The following is a 21,664-nucleotide window of genomic DNA, read 5'->3' on the forward strand; positions in this document are numbered from 1 at the left end:
AATACTCAAATGCACACGGCACCCTAACACAAACACAAACACAGTTGGTATGAAAACACCCAATAACTCAACTCGACTCGATTTCGAATATTTATCACATTCGAAGTCGACTCGGCGACACTCGTATGATTCTAGAGATCGACTCAACTTCGTCTCATGACATTATCACCTATTACTCTTATCATTGCTAGCATTAGCATTAGGCATCCATCCGCTGTAATACCCAAATCATCACAGCCATTTGCCATCATTACAATGTTCTTACCATCATTACGACTATGCTTTCAAGCAACCTAACACCCAAAAGCTTCTTTGGATCACGTGGGCATTTTTACTCACTTCGTGAAAGACCCATTTCCACCAACCAAAACTATCCCCATTCTGTAATTTAAGTCTTAAAATAATTGGTGTAATATCCTATTAATCCCATAGAATAAAATTAGACATTTACATTCTTAATGGATTTGTCAAGAGATTTACTCATCCCGTTAAATATATTGGTTACCACTGCTTGCAGACTTCCTGTCGTTATATCTCGAGTGCAGAAAGACAACAAAAACTCGTATTTAGCAAGTAAACTGATTGCAAATTTTGGATAAATTGATAATCTCGCATACATTTGAGTTGAGGCTTGATATGTGCTTGTAAAATTACAGAACCCTGGAAGGTGGTCCTAAAAGTCTAAAACAGATAAAGCATACAAATTGAGAAAAGTACACGCCACGATGAGGCACATTTTCCACATAAACCTTTGAGTACACAGACCAATTGTGGTGTACAAATACCAAATGAACAACATTCTTAGCCAATCCCAGAAGCCATAGCCCGCAACTCATACAAACCGTAAAAAACAGAATTATGGTTGTGTAAACAGGAAAGGATGCTATTATGTATTGAATTACATACATGTCTAATTGCTGAGTTGTCCCTTGAAATAATGCAATGGAGATGAAATGCTACTTCGAACAATTCGGTGGTTAGGGAAGCATAGGAAAACAGTGTGCAGAGCTTAAGAAACCAAGGTGAAATGGAGAATTATACAATCTTCGGGTCACTGCTTTCTCGGGAACAGGAAGCATACTTGAGTCTTGTGCTTCTGTTCTGGAAGATACAAGGATGGTGCTTAAGGAATGGATTAGATTGTTAAAATTACTAGAACAAGAACACCAGAACGATTCAAAACTATAGCGTACATACAATGCCTGTTTGCCATTAACATTATAACAGTTCTTATTTATGACTTCATGGTGCAGTAACGATGATAAACTATGTCAGGCTGTTAGCTTTCTCAGCTTTCTGAGCATATGAACTTGGCTGCTAGATTCAAAACAGTCACAACTTGATGGGATTCTGAGATAAGATCAGGAGCAACAATTCAGTGAATCATCAAGAACTACACATCTAAGCTCAGAGATTTTCTTCCTATTCGTTTTCATTGTCACTGCCATCTGATGCTTTCTCGTCAGAGTCGGATCCACTATCAAAATTGATATCCTGGATCTCTGCCCCATCATTCCCCAGATCTTGGACATCAGCTCTCAAAAGTTCTCTTAAATCATCAAGAATGTAGAGCTCTGTAAGTTTCCAGAACCAGACAGAGTTACTACCAAGGAAACCAATCCAAAACACCCTCCCCTTCCGTTTGACCCTGCAATCCAACGATTTTGCTTTCAATACCATGACAATTTTTTCAACATCCTCACGAGTTCCACCCTTTAGCTTGAGCAGTATATCTCCAGAGGATGTTCTATATCCCCCATACATGTACCAGTATGCTAAAACGCGTGGTGACAACCAACGATGGATCAGCTTTGGAATTACAGGCCGTCCTTTTGGCCAAAATTGGTCTGCATAGAAACTAAAATACGTGTGTGCAATCGTAGAAAACCTATCTGGTATACTTTGATTCCCGTCAGTTTCCCTGCTAAAAGAATTTAGCCATTCATGGTAGTGGTCATGGATATGTCTCTTCAAAACAGAATGGACACTAGAGCTTTTGCTGAATTCAAAATGAAGGGCATGATTCTTCCTTGCTTCATCTGACTCTAGGCGCAGACCACCTAACAATAAACCAATCAAAATCTCTCTTTGGTCTTTACTGAGTTTCAAACTAGTGGGTTTCTTAAAAGATTTCCTGCTCAAGCTCAGAACAAAGTCGAGTTTTTCCATTAACGAAGGATCAATGTCATATTTCTTTAAGCACATCAAATCATAAATCTTTTCAGCTTCAATGTACTGCCCTGAGGAGAGATACCCACTTAAAATGGTATTGCAGGATCTGGAGTTAACACCAATTGCTCCATTACTATACATTTGGTTGAAGATCTCCATAGCCTTGTTATGGTTACCAAGTCTTACCAAAGATTCCAAGTAGATATTGAAAACAGCTCGGTTTGGTTGGCATTTCTCAAGGTATTGTGTAAAAATTGCCTCCAGCTTCTCATGCAAATTCAATTTGAGGTACATGTTCATTAGCTCAACATAAGCCGGTATAAGAGGCTTCATTCCACTCTTTACAAAATCATTCACAAGGGACTCAGCGATTTCTATCTCCTGTGCTTCACACATCACTTCTATTATCTTATGATATGCAACAACATTGGTGGAATTTGTACCTTGCATTGCTCTGAATACCTCCAACGACTTTGTAGGTTCTCCCACCTTTGCATAAACTTCCATTCGGTGGACAAAAGCTTGGGAAGGAAGGCTGCAATCGGACCTTAGGAGCTTAAGCCAAGTCTTTTCTACTTCCTCCACATCCCCTTGCTTAGAATATGCTCTCAATATGGACACAAGAACATCTTTCTCCTCTTCCACTCCCACTTGTTTCATTTCTCCTCTCAATGCTACAATCCTCTCAGTGTCTATAACATCCTGATAGCTATGGAGCCATATCAAACCTGCATATATATTCTTCGAAACATCAAGCCCAGAAGTCACCATGTTATGATAAACGAACTCTGCCTGCTTGAGATAATATTTAGACGTTCCACCCGGCTTACTGACAAGAGCTTTAAAAAGAGAATTATGCAAGCTAAGGCGAGGCTTATAACCCCCAAACTGTATCATACGGTTGAAAATACCACAAGCTTCCTCAAGACAACCTTGAATTGGTGAACTCAAATAGGCAACAGTCAGAATATGAAAAGTCGATTCACTAGGAACACAACCTTGATTGATTATGTTGTTAAATATCTCACGACATTTAGTGAATTTCCTCTCTTTGCCCATGTAATCTGCTAGCTTGGTAGCAAAATCAAAATCAAATCGATACCAATGCTGCTGCATCATCCACTTATACACCTAATATCCAACAACAACAACAACAACAAAAAAAGCTTCTCTCACACAATGTACAGAAAAAAAGAAAAGAAAAAAAGGGCAATGCTTAAAATGATCAACAAGTTTACACATTGATACTCTACCTACTCATTTAAACAATATATATGACAAAGGGGGTCTTTAAATTTTCAATATTTCAGTCAATCAAGCAAATAAACAAAGAAACAGAATGCAAGAAACACACTTACCCTAAAAGAAGCTTCATTTTCACGAATTCTCATAAAATGAACAGCAATATACATAGCATTCTCTTGAGCAATCCATTTCCTTTGTGCATTAAGTATTCTAACCAAAGTAGCAGGTTTATGAGACGGTAGTTCTTTACACAACCAAGCTATTTTAGACCTTCTCCATTGTTCAGGTAACTCTTCCAACTCTTTCACTTCAACAACAGGTGAAGCCAACTTCTTTAACTCAGCAACATCAAGCTCATTACTTTCACTTCCAAACTCCCATTTTTCCTCCACCCCAGTTGAAGAAGCATAGGGGGCGGAAGAGAATGGTTTTGAGGATGAGGAGAAAGAGAGAAGATGGTTAGCGGGTGTAAATAACGTGGGTGTACGATGGGGGTGAAAATATAAAATGGATTTTGAGGATTTGGTGAAGAGAGAAAGAGAACGGAGGGAAGTAGAAAGAGAGTGGCGCATGGAGGGAGTGAAGAGGAGAGAGAGAGTGGTGTGTGTGTGGATGGAAGAAGAGAGGGGTGTGGATATGAAAATTGGGGTGGATGAATAAGATAGCTCTTGTGCTCCGCTTCGAAGGAGCATTTTTTTCGGTTTTGCCCTATTTAAAACGGCGCCAAATTTTAGACGGCTAAAATGTTGGGTTACATTGATGATTTTCTAGACCTTTCCATTTTATCCTTGTAGATTTTTTCCTGGAATTTAAAAAAATCAATTTCGGGTTTTCAAAGCGATATTTGGATTCCTAGTGGACTGTGTCCATAAAGTAGAGTTTCCAGACAAAAAGAGAACATCTATTATCTTGAGTAGAATGCAAATTGGAAACAAGTACTGAAGAGAAGAACAAACAGATATTGTACAAAACAAGGCTCTCTACCTACAACAATGCTTACTAGCCACTGAACAGGTGTTCAGGAATTACAAGCTTATTGCTAAGGCTATATAGAATGTAAAGTCACCAATGTTGTTGAAGCCAATCTGAGTCCACTCGTATGTTGGGAATATGTGCTATCTTGTACCAATTATTACCTCCTTTCTGAAAAGCCTCCATAAGTGCAGGACATCCTCTAATGTACAACATTTGAAGTGTGACAGGTAGCTGATTCCCGGGAAGCGTTAAGAGTTGAGGGCATTTACAAATCTCTAGAAGTTGGAGGAAAGAGAGATTTTGAATATATCTGGGAAGGGATATCAGAGTAGGACATGATACAATTCGGAATGACTTTAACCCGGAGGGTAACTCTTCGTCGTGCAAGGACTTGAGTTTAGCACAAGAGCAAAATTCCAAGTACTCAAGTGAAATGAGCTTCTGCAGCCCGTCCTCCTTTGGCAGCGATGTAAACTCGTCGCAATCAATAATCTTCAATTCTGTAAGTGATACCATGTGCTGAAGTACACCATCCGGAAAACATTCTAGCTTGGAAAAATGAGAAACGGTTAAAGAGGAAAGAGATCGGAAGCAAACCAAAGAACTCAATAACATCTGGTCACACTGTCCAACCACTAATTTCTGAATAGAAGGGACTGATGGAAGAGTTTTTAATCCCTTGCAATTCGCTATTTCGAAAATTGTAAGAGTTAGAGGGAGTTGAGGTAGTTGTTCCAACTTGGGGCAATCCCAAATGGTAAATTCCTTTAAGCAAGGGAACTCACCTGCCTCTACTCCAGACCAGTCCTCCAAAATAGGCATGTCCTTAATTTCCAGCATCTCCAGTGACAGAAAGCCTCTAACAGCTCCATCCCCAAAAAAGTCTGCACCAATACGTTTCAATCCATACATTCCATGCATTTTGAGATTTTTTAGTTTTGGAAGTTGCCACACTGGTGGTAAATGTCCACATTTCCTAAAGTTAGACAAGCAGAGAGTCTCTAAAGTAGAGAGTGATCCATTCCTTATCCAACTTGGAAATGTGGCACCACCATAATTTTGAATCCTCAGCTCTTTGAGGTTTGTGTGAGGTTGAAGGCCTTCAAGTACCTCCTCATCCATTCTTTCACTCCGCAAACTGAGTACATTAATTTCACTCCAATGCAATGTCAAGTCATCAATGTCAGGCTTTGTCATTAAACTAGCATCTTTGGCCGTCAGCACATCGACAACATTTTCCAGCTTTGAAATACGAAGTGCTCCTCTAAGATTCATCAGATTCTTCAACTCTTCTACTCCACAACCACTCCTTTTGGTCACTACGAAATTTGACAATGTCTGGAGACTAGTTAACCTTCCCATTCCTGGTGGTGTGGATATCAACCTAGAGAATGGATCCAGCTGAGAGCTTCTCTCAAGAAATGGAAGAATGTTGGATAAATCACTGCTAAAAGAAGTGTCTATATCTCGTAGATTTATCAGGTTTCTAAGGTATTTTGGTAACTCGAGTAGTCGTCTATCAGAAAAGGGAAGTATCCTTAACAATATCGTGCTGTAGGATATATTCAGATGTCGTAGATTTACCAGATTCCTCATGTCACTTGGCAACTCAAGAAGCTCGAGACATTTGATCAGATTTAGAGTTTGTAGATTGACTAGAGTGGTTATAGATTCCGGTAATCTTTCAATGCGAGTCCAAGAGAGATCAAGGTATCGCAAATGCTTCAAGTTTCCCACTGAATTCGGTAGCTCAAAAATGCTGGTATGACTCAAATCCAGCACACGTAAGCATTTCAGTTTCAAAAATAGATCAGAGGGGATGTGTTCAATGCGAAATCTGCATCCACCCATGAATAACAGTGTGCGCAAGCTCTTGGATTTGTATAAAGCATCATAGTCTTGTCGTGTTAGTTCACCAAAAATAAGGGATACATGGCGAGCTCGTTTGGATATATTGCATACCTCATTAGCGTCAGACCTAAAGCATTCCTCACGCATGATAGATTGTGCGAGGTCGTGGATGAAACCATGCATCTTGTACCTTGATTGGCCGTCCAGAGGATCAACATGTGCGAATTGAAAGAAAGACTTGGACAACAGCTCAAGAAAATAATCATTAGCTGTGTCCTCCAGTTGTTTCCCTCCCTTCGGCTGGACAAAACCTTCCGCAATCCACAATAGGACTAAGTCTTCCTTTTGAAATATGTACTCCCTGGGAAACATTGAGCAAAAGCCAAAGCAAGGTTTCAGATGAATAGGCAAATGGTGATAGCTCATTCTTAAAGTAGGCAAGATATCATTCTTGTCCTCTGGAATGTCGCATGTATCAGTTTTCAAGGTAGTATCCCATTCCTTCTCGTCTTCAACGAACTTTAAAAGGCCTCCAAAATTCTTTACTGCCAAGGGCAACCCCTCACACTTCTTCACAACTTTCTTCCCGACTGTTTCAAGATTTGGAGGTAATTCTGAAAGCCTATTTCCCATTGTACGTTGTTTGAATAGCAACCAGCAATCTTCATTTTGCAAACCCTCCAAATGGTGAGCTTTAACTGTGCCCATGATTAAAGAAACCATTTTGCTCCTGGTTGTTACAATAATTTTACTACCTTCCGCAGCAACATTTAATGGAACTTTTAAGGTATCCCAATCAGTATGATTCTCGTTCCATACATCATCTAGCACGAGCAAAAATCTCTTCCCGTATAGCATACTTTGAAGGCGCCTCTGCATTAGATCCATGTCTAAGAGATCACTTTGACTTCCAGTTGCAGACTCTATAATTGCTTTGGTGATCCTTCTCACATCAAAATCCTCCAACACACAAACCCACATTCTTAGTTCAAAATGCTTCTGAACTTTCTCATCATTGTAAACTAGTTGCACAAGAGTTGTCTTCCCAAGTCCTCCCATTCCAACTATGGGAATAACTGCGACGCTTTTTCCATCGGATTCATCTGATAACAACGACGATATTACTATCTCTTTGTCATCATTTCTGCCAAAAACACATGATTCATCTACTAATGAACTAGTTTGTGGCCTTGCTCTGATTCCATGAGTCTTCCCTCCACTTCCCTCTCTCAAGTGAAGATCCTCCCTCTCTTTTGCAATCTCATCTAGTCTCTCAATGACATCATTTATCTTAGGTGCTATACTAATGGAGCACAAGAAGTTCCTGACTCGACTCGACTGAAAAGCTTCGGTTGCCATCTCATCTATCAAGTCATCAGCATCATATGCTACGTCTTTAAGGTCCCTTAGCCAAATTCTTACTGACTCCTCCCTTATTTGCCTTTGTTCTGCATCACTGAGTACTGTTTGAATTCTTGAAAGAATTCTAGTCAACTTCTTCAGTTGTTTGTCAACACCCCTACGCAACCCAAACTCTTCTAAAATGGGAGAAGCCAATTGTTGAAACACTACTTGTAAAAACGCAGATAGAGCTGCATCTGCCATGGTTTTTCCTTCTCTATATCACAAAATTACTGAAAACTTTTTATTATTATTATTATTATTATTATTTTACCCACCTGATCAGGAGGATAGAACTTTAGAAGTAGTCAGAGAAAACAGCAGTTAGATTTTAGAACAATGAACAGTAATGACCAAGGAAGTTGCCTGGGAATGTAGAGTTGACTGGACTTGTCAGTTGTGGTGTGCTGCTGCTACGGGCAGTTACACTAGTACACTAAATCAGTAATAGTGTAGTAGTGTAATGCAATATCCAGTACACATCCGTGAGACCACCACCTCAATTTAAATGGGACTTGAGAATCTCAGCTGAGCCCAAGGTAGAAATAAGTTTTTTTGGTAAAGAAAGGTAGAAATAAGTTGATTGATGACTTGCCTCAGAACATTCTAGAAAGCCCAGTATTCCAAATGATTTCAAAACAGAATCACAAGTTTCTAGGGACTTTGTTAAAGAATGCGAATTTAGCTTTCCTATTCATGAACTTGAATTTTGATCACTGGTTAAGCCGCAAGTTTTAACAATCAAAACCCTACTAAAAAGAAAGCAATTCACTTTTTTTTTTGGGTAAAGAAATACACTTTCAAAACTAGGAAGATCTTCCTACATTCTTTACATCCATACATAAATTAATCAGCAACCTTGCCACAGCAGGTTTCAAAGTAAAATGTGGGGGGGTTTGTTGTCCTCTAGCCACAAATACATAAGTAATGATGTTCGAGTCTCTACAAATGTAAAAGAAATTACCATGATTAAACAAAGAAATACTACAGTAAATATCATATGCTACTAATCTAGCTCTCTGAGATAAATTGGTTTCTTTTTGCTGGAGGACTTCAGCTAGGTGTTTGCACTGAGTCAAAAGCAATTCACTTCAAAACTTTGCACTACACGAAATTATCTGGATTTGCATAATTTCGGGTACAAAAACTCGTCTACTATATTTACTATTTAGGCTGGGGCTAGGTTAACTGAGATGGGCCAAGGACCCAACTGATAATGTGTTACTCATTTACGGACACGACTACTTTTCATCACGACCCAGAAAAAGCTCGAACCCAAATCCCAACTTTATACTCCACCAAGTAGTGAAAAATGAAAACAGAGGACAAAGCAGCCTGTTAGCCAGGCCAGGACGGACCTAGGAGAGGGATAACTAGGGGTGTCTCTTTTTGCTGAATTTCTGATTTTTCCGAAATCCAACCCGAAATTGGTCTGGCTCTGGATATAGTTTTCATGGGCTGATTTTCCGATTTCCGAAAATTCCGAAAAAAAATTGGATCGGATTCGGATATAACTCTAAAAACCGATCTGATCCGAAAGTTTCGATATATAGCCGATCCGAAATTTCTGATATTATTGTCAATTTATTTCAAAAATATGTACTTCTCTCAGTATCCACTTGATTAGATTTCGACCGTTCATTCACTTTCTAGTTTTTTACTTCCAAAAACATAACCTAGCCGCTACTTCCCCACTTGAATTAGACCACTCCACTGTCATTACACCGTCTGCCATAACAACAATGATATGGAAAAAAAATGACATTGAGTCATACAATGACGTCCAGACCAATCCAAAAACCAAATTCCAATAGATATAATGTTATGTAAAGCTACTTAGAGTCCCAGACCAAAATCTATTATTCATGCAGACACTTCACGTTTCAATTTCCACACATGAAAAAATATTGAAACATTACAAATACCCAGACCTCAACAGAATGCAATGCTTGCTGTTGGTGGCTGCATGTTCTTTTTTCTCATTTTTTCTTGGATCACTTGTTTGAATGAAAATGGATTTTCTCAGTAAATAAGTGCGTATATATTGCTGTTGGTACATTAGTGTTGTGGACATGATTTTCTCTCTCTACAATGAACATTGGCGTATGATATTCCAAAAATAAATGAAAGTAAATAAATCTTTGAAAATTTACCAAGTATTCTGAAATTTCCGAGTTATTCCGAAATTTCTGAAAGTTTCAAAATTGGAAATATATTTTGAATCCGAAAAAAAATTGGATCGGATTTAGCTAGCATATTATAGCATACTAGCCATTTCACCCGGCCTATGGCCGGACTTGCTACATAAATAGCTAATAACTCAAAAGCTTAAAGTCTATTTGAATAAATAATATATGTATATTGATAGCTAATAATTCACTACATACTTTGTTTGAAGAGTTTATGTTTTTCTATTTTTTTTTAAGAGATTGCAATCAAAATACTATACACACACAATACTTGTATAGATGAAAAAATTCCGATTAAAGAATAAAATATCTCGTCCTCACTTAGCATGCAAAGAAACACCAACAAAGAGAATAATGGATTACATGCATGAGTAAATAAACCTATATTAATGGTACGTCGTTGGCATATATTCAGGGTTTAACTAAGAATAGGGAGGCATGTTGTCTTGGATTGCGGGAGCAAGAGCATGTCATCACTTTCCAGTAGAACTCTTTCAAAGTTTTAAAATCAAATAACACATCAACAACCATAGGCAATACCACCATCTTGGCAATCAGTTTCTTTATGACCAATTTCCTTAAGACCAACGTTGCATGCCTACATATGGTTTACATTGCTAAAAACTTCAAGCTACTTGACTACTTCGACTAAATCATGGAACCATGAAATGTAATTAAAATGATCTACTATGAAGTTGATTGATGTTAATTTAATTTATAATCAAATTTACATGTGCAATGATTTGAAATATAAATTAGCCAAGAGTGATGAAATCAATGCGAACTTGATTACAATCTGACGCAACTGAATGCAACTTATTGCAACCTTGGGCAGACCCATAAATGATACTTTGTGAAATGTCATATATTCTTCCTCTTAATTACAGTCTTACATCAGTTTACTCTGTAGGCAGTAAACTACAACCAAGATATGGGTCATATACTACGAATCCATCATCGTTGTGAACACCAAACCTTCCTAGATGATCTACTGCTTTGTTTACTTCTATGTGAACATTCTTGTAAGTAACCTCCTCCAAGAAGAAAGTAAACAGAACATATAAAGTATAAAATGTTTTGTATGGGTTGCTTCTACAAAAGATTAAGAAAAAAACTTTGGTACAAATATTAACACATTTGTATGTGGGTATGTCTTTTTCATACAGTCAGCAACATCAACTTCAACGAAGCATTTGCATACATTTAGTAACATTAAATTCAACAAAGCATTTGCATCCAATGGCACGTTTAAGATTGAAAGAAACCATAACACCAAAGTTGTTAGGCATGTAAAAGTCTCCTCTACCAATGCCGCAACCACCACCAAGAACTTTCTGGCCAGTTTTAAGATCCAACTTTGCAATGAACTCTTTCGTTGTCTCTGCCCAATATATGAAGGTCCACTTACACATTTATCATGAGACAAAAGGCAAAAAATATAAAATAAACTCTGAAAGAAAAGAAAGTTTAAAGAAACAGTGCATGCTCAGAAATAGCAGCCAAGATGTCAAGATATTTCTCCATGATTGGGCTTCTGCAAGTGCTCTGTTTTGAGGATTAAAATCCTTTGTTGTTTCTTTCTTCTTCCCAAAGAATTGCTCCACAGTACATACACTCTTCAGTTGGTGGTCCAAAGTCATGAACTCCTAAAATATAAAAATTATTAGTGAATTGGGCAAACATTCTGAATAAATATCATAATTGAAGAAGAAAACACATACCATCACTGTTAGTATATATACTTGCTTAGATCACGATGAATTTTTTTTTTGCTTTTGCAAACGTTTATTCTTTTCACTGATATTTGTGATTTGAGATATTGAAGTCATTATACGACGCATAGCATCTGTAAGATTCAAAGTACCTGTTTGGCCTGTGTAATAAAAAATATCAAATTTCAAAAACTTTAATTAATCCTTAACCGAATATAGAATACAATTTTACCTTTATTTGAACGCAAGTTGTGTTCCTTGGATGCCAACAAACGATTGCGCTTCTTTAAAGCCAACAAACGACTTCGATTAAGGCAAGCTATTTTAGCAGTCTGTTCCTTTGTAGATTCAACATTGACTATTTGATAATTATACCAAAAAAGGTTCAACTTTAGCCATTTCTTGTGTAAAGGATATTAGAATTGTTGTGTCATTATAAAATCAGTAAGTTCATACCAATACTATTGGTTAAATGATTGCTCTGTTGCTCATTTAATTCCTGTGTGTGTATCAATTCCTCTGTAATAAAGGCATAAAGAAAAATATAGATATCAGTTACTTACATCTATATAATATCTTAAAATCAAATGAGAGTATAAAATGGTATTTTTTTATTTTGCAAGTTACATACCAGTGTGACTTTGACATTCCATTTGCTGTGGATGTTTTCTTCTATGCTCTTTTAGCACTTTTTCTCTATGGATGCTCTTTGTATTTGCAGACATCATAATTCTTCTATGACGCATAAGGTTAGAACCTTCAATATATTAAGCATAAAAAGGCGGGGCCCCGGCCAAAGCAGGTGCCATGTGAAGCGACCGCCGCGAGGGGCCTCGAATATGTAAGGCCCTAAAAATATATGTTTAGGTGAAAATGACTATTTGGCAAATTAAAATCCCAAACCAACCAAAAGCCCAAAAAATCAGAAATTTCACAATAAACAATCGAAATGTCCTCTCATATTCTCTTTCTTCATTAATTATTTTCGTAAAAAAAATAAAATAAGAGATATAATAAATGAGGCCAGATATCTCTCTCTCCCTAATTAATAATGTTTTCTTTTGGAAAATCACTCCAATTACTTGTTGCTTGAGTCGCCCCTCAATTACTCAAATACAAAAAAAATAGTAAAAAAAAAAAAAAAAAAAATCCTCATTTACCTTCTGATCATCTGGTATCCTCTCGTTCTCAAAATTTCTTTATTTACAATTGTAGATTTGTATTAGTTTTCACTTTGATTAATCTCAATTACTTATTCACCTAACTTTTGATTTTTCTTCAAGTAAGCATAGCTTATAGAATTTTGTTGACTGTTCCCGTTACTGTCGCGTTTGCAGAAATAAATTTTTCAAAATTAAAATGATTGAAATCATATCTTAGATCAACTATATCACAAAAAAGACTAAAAAACTTCATTGATGATTTTGCAACTAAAAATGCGAGAAGAGCAATATTTCGATGATCCATTTTGTATTGATGGAAAACTGGAAGAGAGCCACATTTTGTTGTTTGCACAGGGCCATTGAAAACTCAGGGACGGCCCTGGCATAAGGTTAGACCCTTCAATATATTATTTTGTTAGAATATTTATGAAGTGTGTAAAATAAAAATTAACACTTCGTACCATTATTCCTTTTCAGTGCAAGAATACATTGTCTATTGTACTAAGCAATTCTGGAGGTATATATTTTTTCGTCATTCATAAGGTAAACCTGAACAACTCTTCCTCTCTTTGCCTAAAGCTTTAACTCCTCTTATAGCTGCTGCTATTATTCACTGCAGCTAATAATGATTTAGAAATTGTCTTCTTGGATAGCACTTACTTGACTGTATCAACAACCTTTGGGGCGTATAGGGAGTACATTTGCAGCGGAGTTGGGAACAATGCAGGTTTCGGAGTAGACTGATACATTGAAAGTTCTTGGTACTGACCCAGTGGATTACCTTGTGACGCCGAGAGTGATTGCTTGTTGTGTTGCTTTGCCGATTTTGACGCTGATTTGTTTCACGTTTGGGTTGGCTTCCAATGCCCTTCTTGCTGATGGGGTTTATGGTGTTAGTATAAATATTATACTGGAAGCCTTAGGATATAATCGATTGCTATGATCAAGTTGCGGTGTTTAGGGAATTATGTCTATTGTCGGTTATTGCTTAGGGTGTTACAACTCTTGGAGGTGCTAAGAGTTGGGGAGTTTACTACTTAATTTCGGCTGTTTGTTTATTGTAAGATATGTGACACTGAAGAGGATCTTGAGCGATAGAAAAAACAATTTGCTTACCGCTTTTGTTGAGAGATTTTGTTTGGATAGATTGCTTACCGCTTTTGTTGAGAGATTTTGTTTGGATAGAGTTCTAAGACTTCTAAGACTGTTAGTGTTACCTTTAGACTTTTAATTGTATAAGATTTGTAATTGTGTAAAAACTGAGTTAGCTTTAGAGTTTTAATTGTATAAGACTTCTTAAATTTATCCTTGGACATTTGAGTTGAATTTCTATGCAAGTAATATTTTATATAATAGTAGGCACTCCTATATTCCGACCAAGTAGAACTCACAGCCTTAAGGTTCTGACAGTTTTCTAGTTCGTGCGGTTGGTACCTTTGGTTCAGGTGTAGTCACATCTTTTTCTTTCTTTAGCTCAGGTAGTGATGACACTGAGCGGCTTAATTTGTTTACAGCTAAGTGACCACTATTACTAAGTCTAAGTCTGCTGGGCTTACTGACTTTCTCAGATTCGTTAGATCCACATAAGCAGTTCTGATGGGTAACTTTTGTATAGGCGACGATGATTCAGGATCCGAGTCACTGAACTTTGATGCTTTATGTGAGTTTGGAGAAAGCTTTGTCGACAACCTTGGTTTCATCTGAGAGGGATGTTGTGATCCGAGCCTCTTCCTGCAATTCTTTTTTGCCTCTCTCGATCTTTAAATCTAGGACACACATTTTGAAACTGTCTTTGGTTCCTATCTCCCTCCAACAATATAGCTCATAGTTATAATATTGATCGGCGAATGGTGGTTATTATATCTTCTGTTTTCGGTTAGAAAAGGATCTACGGAATTAAAAACATGGCATAACTTCATTAATTGGTGGATGGAGGTATCAAGGAGTTACGTTCAACCACATACAAAAATAAACGATCAATTAAAAACAAAAAAAAAAAAAACAAAAAACAAAAAAAAAAAAAAAAAAAAAATCAATAGAGAACTCACTAAGTGTTTCCCTATTTAGTACAACAAATTTTTATTGAGAGTTAAGTAGTTAACAACAGAAAAAAATTCACATTGGGGCACAACTAACATTAGACTAAGCACTGCATTACTATCCTTTTGAAGTTGTATAGTGATTAATTAACGACCCAGCTGAGAGTTCCGACTCTGCAACTGACGAAGATCTCTCTAGAAAAGATTAGTATGAATTGACGAATTCATCAAAACCTTCAGTACCATGTGTAGGATCGCCAACATTTGCAGTAAGAGATGATAAGTCGGGTAGAGGCACATTGACATCCGAGTATCTGTCCAAATACTGCACTACCTCGTCGCATGTTAAACCCTAGCTATGGGCATGGGATGTGAACACGACAAACCAAGCTTCAACACCAACCCCATTTCCTCAAGATTGTAAATTGAAATCCCTTTGCAAATTTATATCGAGAGTGTCCAAATATTTTTAAGTGGCGCAGAACATATTCATGCCTCTTAACCCTACTAAACTCTTGTAACCCGACCAACACAATGTCTAGAATTTTGGTTGGGGCGGGGTTACCGAGGATTAAACTTCGACTTTGGGTTCCACGCAGGTTGTGTTCTCTTCCGACCATTTCAACTCTTTTTCTTCCTGAAATTAAATATTTAAGTTTCTATAAGTCAAGACAATATGAACACAACACACTTAAATGCTAAAGAATAATATATTCTAGCCAAGCTCAAAATCGTTCATTTCTCAAATGTTTTCTTTTTCCAATATAGGCAATATTGGCTAAAAAAAAAGGAAAGAGATATACATTTTCTTTTTTCATTTTATGAAGATCAACTTTGAAGGCCCTTAGATTGGCTGCTCGTGCTTGTGCTTCAGTTGAAGGACCCAACTTAGAGGGCTTCCATTTCCTAGTCGTGGCCTCTATCTTCCTCTTCTCGGACTATCTTGACCTTTTGACTTCTTATCCTTGAATAACTCCTTTTGCCCTTCCTTAACATCCCTCACTTGTATGATCTTGGGTTACGTTACGTACACACTACCAACATCATCAACTTGTACCTGCATATCATAGTCTATTGCGGGGTCATAACCAATGGACTCCCACTGCTCCACACACTCAAAATCAAGCTCATATCTTACGGTTCATAGCTGATATGAAAATGACTTTGGGGCGTGGTATTGCAGGAGGAGTCTTCCGGTGTATGCCAAATTCCACAAAATACAATGAATTTCATGATATATGCCGATAGTTTCATGAATCGCATTCAGTTCATGAAGGTGTCCATGGAAGCGTCTTGGTCAAAGCCTTGGGATGTTGGGCCCAAGGTCTTGGGTTGATTCCCACCTTCATGGGAAAAGGTATATAACCGGTTATAAAATATAAGTTCAAGTTCTAACTATCAAAATAATGTTCATGTATCGGCATTGAAATATTTAATGTCGGTGCTTTTGATGTCACAATATTAAAGGCGTAAAAGTGTGATTCACCAAGAGAAGAAAATCATGATGACACGGCCATCAAAATTAGAAGGGATATCTTTGAGATATCATTTTTCAAAATCTCAACAATACCCATACTTTTGTTCTCAGAGAAATTACTTCTAAAAGAAACTAACAACCACATTTTTTCCTATTCCGTAAGATTAAAGATCAACAATAAGCCTACCGTCCGATATTCGAAATATTGCTTCCACCGGCTCAAGAACGAGCTTATTGCACTATTAGGAATTCTAATCTGCATGGAGCTGCTAATATTTGGAAACCTGGATAAAAGAAAGAGAGAGATGAGAACAGCTTATCAGAAGATAGAAAAATAAATCAGAAGATAGAAAAATAAATTTTCTGAGGATAGAAGGTTTGTGTAAAGAAACTGAAATGGCTATACCTAGAAGGAGTTGGCTAAGCAGGGATATCTAGGAGCTTGATATTCACGTCTGCCGCCCTTCAAGATGGAAATTATATGTTAGTTAAAAGAAGCATGAGTTTAGGTAAAGAAATAGCTAATAACGACAATCTTCTATAGAATAATAGAAAGGGTCATAATGGAAAAGATGGACGCATTCGGCAAAAAATAATTAAAGAATGATAAAAATAGTAGTATCGATCAAAACATGTTGCAAGATGTCAACGGGTTTTAATATAGTCTATCAACTAAACTGAATTATTCCAATTGCGATTGAGTGATGATTAGGGTAGGAGAGACCTTAGGGTATTCAAGCACAGGGAGCGGGAATAAAACAATATAGTGGAAGTGGTTCTAGTTTGATCTTGTAAGCTTAATCTAAAAGGAACTACAAAGGATTCATCAATCACAGCATGTGGTGGCCTCCTATCCCAATTATCAGAAGAATGACCAAGCTCATTTCCATCCAATGGGTCTGATTGTGAATTCATAAGACCAAACCTGGTTTTCTACAGCCTATGGACCATAAAATCATCTTTAGTTAGCCTCCTATGTCCTCCCCTTCCACCTTCCAACTCCTTTTCATGTACATTTGCTCGGTTGTTACTAAATTCTCCATTGAAGTCTCTTCCAGAGGCCACCAATTTCTCACTTGATGTAGCGAACATTCGGGTAGCCTTGTGACTATTTATATCTAGATCGATCATTCTCCCATCATGAAGTTCCCTCCATTCTAGTCTATGGGGAATTATAGGATCTGGTCCTGTTTTATTTTCCGGTTGTTTCACTTGAGCCTCCTTTTCCATAGAAAGCATATTTTGATCAGTATTATGCACATCTTTGTCATCATTTCTCAATAAGAATTTCTGAAATGTTTGCCAGGATTCACCATCAGCTTCTTCTCCATAAACTCCGGCGTCCTTCCCAAAAGGGCTATATATATTGGTAGAGCTTGTATCTTTTGCTCCAATTTCAGAAACTCCTAAGCTTCATCTCATCTTGAAACTCATCATCAGTTTCACGGTCAGATGCTGATTCTGACTCACTCCATGAATTATTCTTTTCTTTGAAGTGATATAGCTGATGTTCCGTATGACAACCATGCCCCACCTGTTTTTTACTCACCCGACCACCTTTTATCCATGGTTCCCGGCCTTGTGAACCTTCATTCTCAAACTCAGAAACATCCTGAGGCCTCATTCTGGGAACACCCGGTTCCCCAGACTCTGATTTTGTGTTACTGTCTTTACTCTCCATGGATTGTCTCCTTTGTCCCACTCTTTATGTGGGGTTGAACCTACACAAACAATATATATATATATATTCTAACTTGTTCTAGATGTATCAAATGAACACCAATAATTAACCAAGATCGCAATAAAGATTTAATATATAATAGTAGGCGCTCCTATATTCCTACCAAGTAGAACTCACATCCCTGGGGGTTTATACGCTTTCTTCTTCAATTCGTCAAGTTTTTTCCAAAGTTAAAAGTCCTATGAAAGTGTATTTCTCATATCTCATCACAGCTGACAATAATTCACTTTCAGCCCGTTGCCACCCCCACCACAAGCATCAAGATAAAGCAGTTCACGTTCGCGTTCCCTCACACGTGCACCGTTGAATACCTGAATCAAACATAAAAATGTCAAAAAATGAGGATGACCATAACTCATACGACATGTGTCTGATAGGATGACCAGGGTAAGACATTAACACTTACATTCTGAAGTGCCTTAAGCGACTTGGCTTCTAAAAAGCAGTCCAAAAGTGTAAGTATGCCTTCTCTAGTTGCTATCAAACCTCCCCAGGGGTGAACAAATGGATCTTGGCTGTCGTCCTCACAAACTGAAATCTTTGTAGTAACTCCAACATCACTTTCACTACTCACACTTGGCATTCTTCCATTCGTAACATGCCCACCTTCAAGTTGCTGAGACTTTCCATACATAACAATTTGTGAAAAACCTTCAAGCAGCAACCCATTACATCTAGAGCAATACAAATTCTTCCTAGCTTGCTCCAATAACGTCTGCTTATCAATCTTCAAAAGCTCCTGCCGCGCATGAGGTGGCAACTCGTTCTAGAACTACATCACAATAGCAGAAAATTATAAAAGACTCAACCATTGTAAAAAAAAACCACTTTGTATTATCTCTATCAAATTCACATTCTCAATTTCTTATATCCAATAAGTGAATTTACCACTTAAATGTTTTGGCCGTGAATTTGATCTTGCTAGTTCCATATGCAATACAGCTCCTGTCCGAGGATCAAAGACTGCACCCTAGAAAATAATAAGAAGAGATACAACAGTGAACCAAATGCTGATTATAATAAAACATATAAAGAAATAAAATTTCTACGTTCAAGGTGTTCAATGCTGTCATTGCTGATTGATGGTCAAAGAAGGTGGCAAACGCAACAACCTGCAAGGAAAACAAACCAATAAAAAAAAAAAAAACAAATTTATATGATAATGGGCCGCAATCAAGCAACAAACCTGATTGCCACGACCAGTGTACTTGAGTTGGCAATAGTCAAAACCAAGACGTCTACGAAAGAGATTGTGAATTTCACGGGGCTTAATATCATCAGGGATACCAGAGACAAAAAGGGTATTTATATTTTGATGTTCATTGTTATGACTGTAATAAGAATGGTGATGTTGTTGTTGTTGGTAAAGAAGGTAGTTTGGATAGTATGGTGGATGTTGTTGCATTGTTGTTTCTACTACTACTACACCTGGTGGTGGTGGGTATGTCATCGACGGTTGAAATGGATCAAGGGGAAAAAATGATGGTTGCGTCCATGGCAAAGAGAGAAAACAGGTTGTTCCTCAAAACTCGGGAATTTCTAAAAATTCCAATATCCAATACAATTAATTCAATCTACAAAACACACAACAATTAAATGGGAACAAATAAATATAATATACCTTTTGAATCCGTTACTCAAAATCGATCCGATAGAGCATGTTGTCGAATAAGCATTAATTTTGATATCACTCTATCATCCTGAACAGTTTCTTAGTTTAATTTTGGAAGAAGAGAATAATAAGAAAAGGGTTTGAAGAGATGATTTTTTTTTTTTTTTTTTTTTTTTTTTTTTTTTGTAGAGTTGGAAGTGTTTTGTAGAATTGAAAAGAGAATATGGAAAGAGGTTTTTATCTACTTTGGGTTACCCCCGAATAATTGAAATCAGTAAAAAAGGGCGTATAATTCATTTTTTTTTATGAAAAATCTGATGGAGAAAAAAAAATGGCGTGGGGTCACTTTGGGAGCATTCTGAACTACTCAGTATTAATGGTCTTTGATTATTTAGTTTTATTATTGTTTCTTTTTTCTAGATTTGTCCAAATGGTACGTTGAAGTTAAACAATATGCAAAACCCTTTAAATCCAAATAGTTTCATATCTCAATAAATAGTCCTAAGATAAAAGCGGAATTAGTTGTAATAAGTAGAGTTCATATCATTTTCAATTGGAATTGAACTCAATACTTTCCCTCAAGACTTGGGACTGCCCATGCAATTTCCACCATCTTTACACCTCTTAGTGAAAAATGAGAATAGAAAAGAATAAAAGAAAAGATAACTACGACTTTTTGCTTGAAGAAAATGTTACAAGATTCTTGCTACTTGAAATCAACTAATTTGATATGTTTTCCACACTTTCGTAGGAGTGTACATTATTCCTTCACGGATATGATATTTTATGTTCCCCGGTAAACTAAAAGTACTTATGAAATGTAGAAAGCATAGAGTGATGTCCCAGTTGCTCCACCACCATCGGTTACTCCCTCACCACCTCAATCACCATCTCGCATCCTTTCACTAACAATGCAGATCTAAAGTCATACGCAAAGCACCAATGTAAGTATGTTCTCTTTTGAAGTTTGTGACCATATCTAGCAAGTTCAACATTACATCAAGGTTTAAATGTGCTTCTTAGAAAATTGAATTTCATATATTTTTGAATAACTGTTATAGCTAAGATAATTGTTTGCTATCACACCTATTACCTTTTTTCCCTTTTCAAATAAAATGTTTGCATTAACTGATTTGTGTAAACTGTTTGCAACATTTTTTTTTTTTAATATATATCTGGGGTTCTTTGCCATGGTGTGGATGAAGATTAGTTGATTGGAAGCATCAACATCATAATTTCCCTTTTGCACGTGTTTATATATGTATTTAGCTAACTTGCAGCGTATATGTTTGATTCATTGTTCTGGGATAAAGAACGGAATAGTCTCAAGGAATTTTTGAATGTTGCAGGGCATATAGAGGTCATCCTGCCATATCTAAGAGTTGGAAGGATGCCTCAGGACCCAACTCAACATTCAAACTACATAAATATAATTAGCAGTTGATAGGGCTCATTCCCAGTTGCATTCTACGTTTCCAAAAATTTCTAAAAGTTCTCCTCTAGTAAGATACCAAGCTTTTAATACTATTGAATGCCTTCCTATTTATTTCAGTTTTGTTGTTGTGGAATAAATCCAAGTGACTAACAGTAAGAAGATTTGGATGGAGCATCTTCATCACCTATTAAAAGGAATCAATCTACACCTCAAAAATTACGTCACAAGCTTTGTTGCCCTTGGAGGTGAGAAAACAAGATCATTAGACTTCGAATATAATTGATAAAGCGCAAAATGTATGCTTGAATTTATCATCAAAAGAAGTGTTGAAGTTTCTCCACCATGCTCATACCATAACAAACACAAAATAGTGCGGGTAAGCTTAAATTATGTGTGATTAACTTTATAACACCAAAATGAATTGAAACATGATTTTTATAAAAATATGAAATTATCAATTGTCATTTCTATTGATCACATGTATTGTTCTTATTTGGAGAAGAAAATGATTAATTAGTGTATTATGGTCATTTAACGTCGCGGTATATGAATGAAGGTGACAATGACGATAGATAGGTTTTGGATTTGTTTTTCAATCGAGGGGAATAGAAACCGAGTCTTGGGGGTTGACTAACCTATATTTCTCCTCTTT

General features: G+C 36.9%; 3 protein-coding genes across 4 annotated transcripts; all 3 read right to left on the minus strand.

Moving 5' to 3' along the window:
• Positions 1-1,173: 1,173 nt before the first annotated feature.
• LOC147522323 (pentatricopeptide repeat-containing protein At2g15820, chloroplastic-like) lies at positions 1,174-4,188 on the minus strand. The gene is made up of 2 exons (XM_086592729.1): positions 3,531-4,188; positions 1,174-3,303 (listed from the first exon to the last, which is right to left on the minus strand). The coding sequence occupies exons 1-2, from the start codon at positions 4,107-4,109 to the stop codon at positions 1,423-1,425; spliced, it is 2,460 nt and encodes an 819-aa protein (XP_086448855.1). The 5' UTR covers positions 4,110-4,188; the 3' UTR covers positions 1,174-1,422.
• Positions 4,189-4,296: 108 nt separating this feature from the next.
• LOC147522324 (putative disease resistance protein RGA3) lies at positions 4,297-7,942 on the minus strand. Its single transcript, XM_086592722.1, has one exon. The coding sequence runs from the start codon at positions 7,846-7,848 to the stop codon at positions 4,480-4,482; it is 3,369 nt and encodes a 1,122-aa protein (XP_086448848.1). The 5' UTR covers positions 7,849-7,942; the 3' UTR covers positions 4,297-4,479.
• Positions 7,943-14,770: 6,828 nt separating this feature from the next.
• Positions 14,771-19,734, minus strand: LOC147522325 (uncharacterized). 2 transcript variants are annotated; one of them, XM_086592733.1, is made up of 9 exons: positions 19,152-19,734; positions 19,015-19,077; positions 18,854-18,935; positions 18,372-18,737; positions 18,069-18,276; positions 16,631-16,687; positions 16,412-16,508; positions 15,551-16,090; positions 14,771-15,384 (listed from the first exon to the last, which is right to left on the minus strand). In XM_086592733.1, the coding sequence occupies exons 1-4, from the start codon at positions 19,413-19,415 to the stop codon at positions 18,688-18,690; spliced, it is 459 nt and encodes a 152-aa protein (XP_086448859.1). In that variant the 5' UTR covers positions 19,416-19,734; the 3' UTR covers positions 14,771-15,384; positions 15,551-16,090; positions 16,412-16,508; positions 16,631-16,687; positions 18,069-18,276; positions 18,372-18,687. The 2 variants fall into 2 exon arrangements, with proteins under 2 accessions (XP_086448859.1, XP_086448863.1); XM_086592737.1 differs by lacking the exons at positions 14,771-15,384; positions 15,551-16,090; positions 16,412-16,508; positions 16,631-16,687 and adding an exon at positions 17,635-17,945.
• Positions 19,735-21,664: the final 1,930 nt, after the last annotated feature.

The sequence above is a fragment of the Coptis chinensis genome, chromosome 1, assembly GCF_015680905.1.
Source record: "Coptis chinensis isolate HL-2020 chromosome 1, ASM1568090v1, whole genome shotgun sequence".
Lineage (NCBI taxonomy): Eukaryota > Viridiplantae > Streptophyta > Magnoliopsida > Ranunculales > Ranunculaceae > Coptis > Coptis chinensis.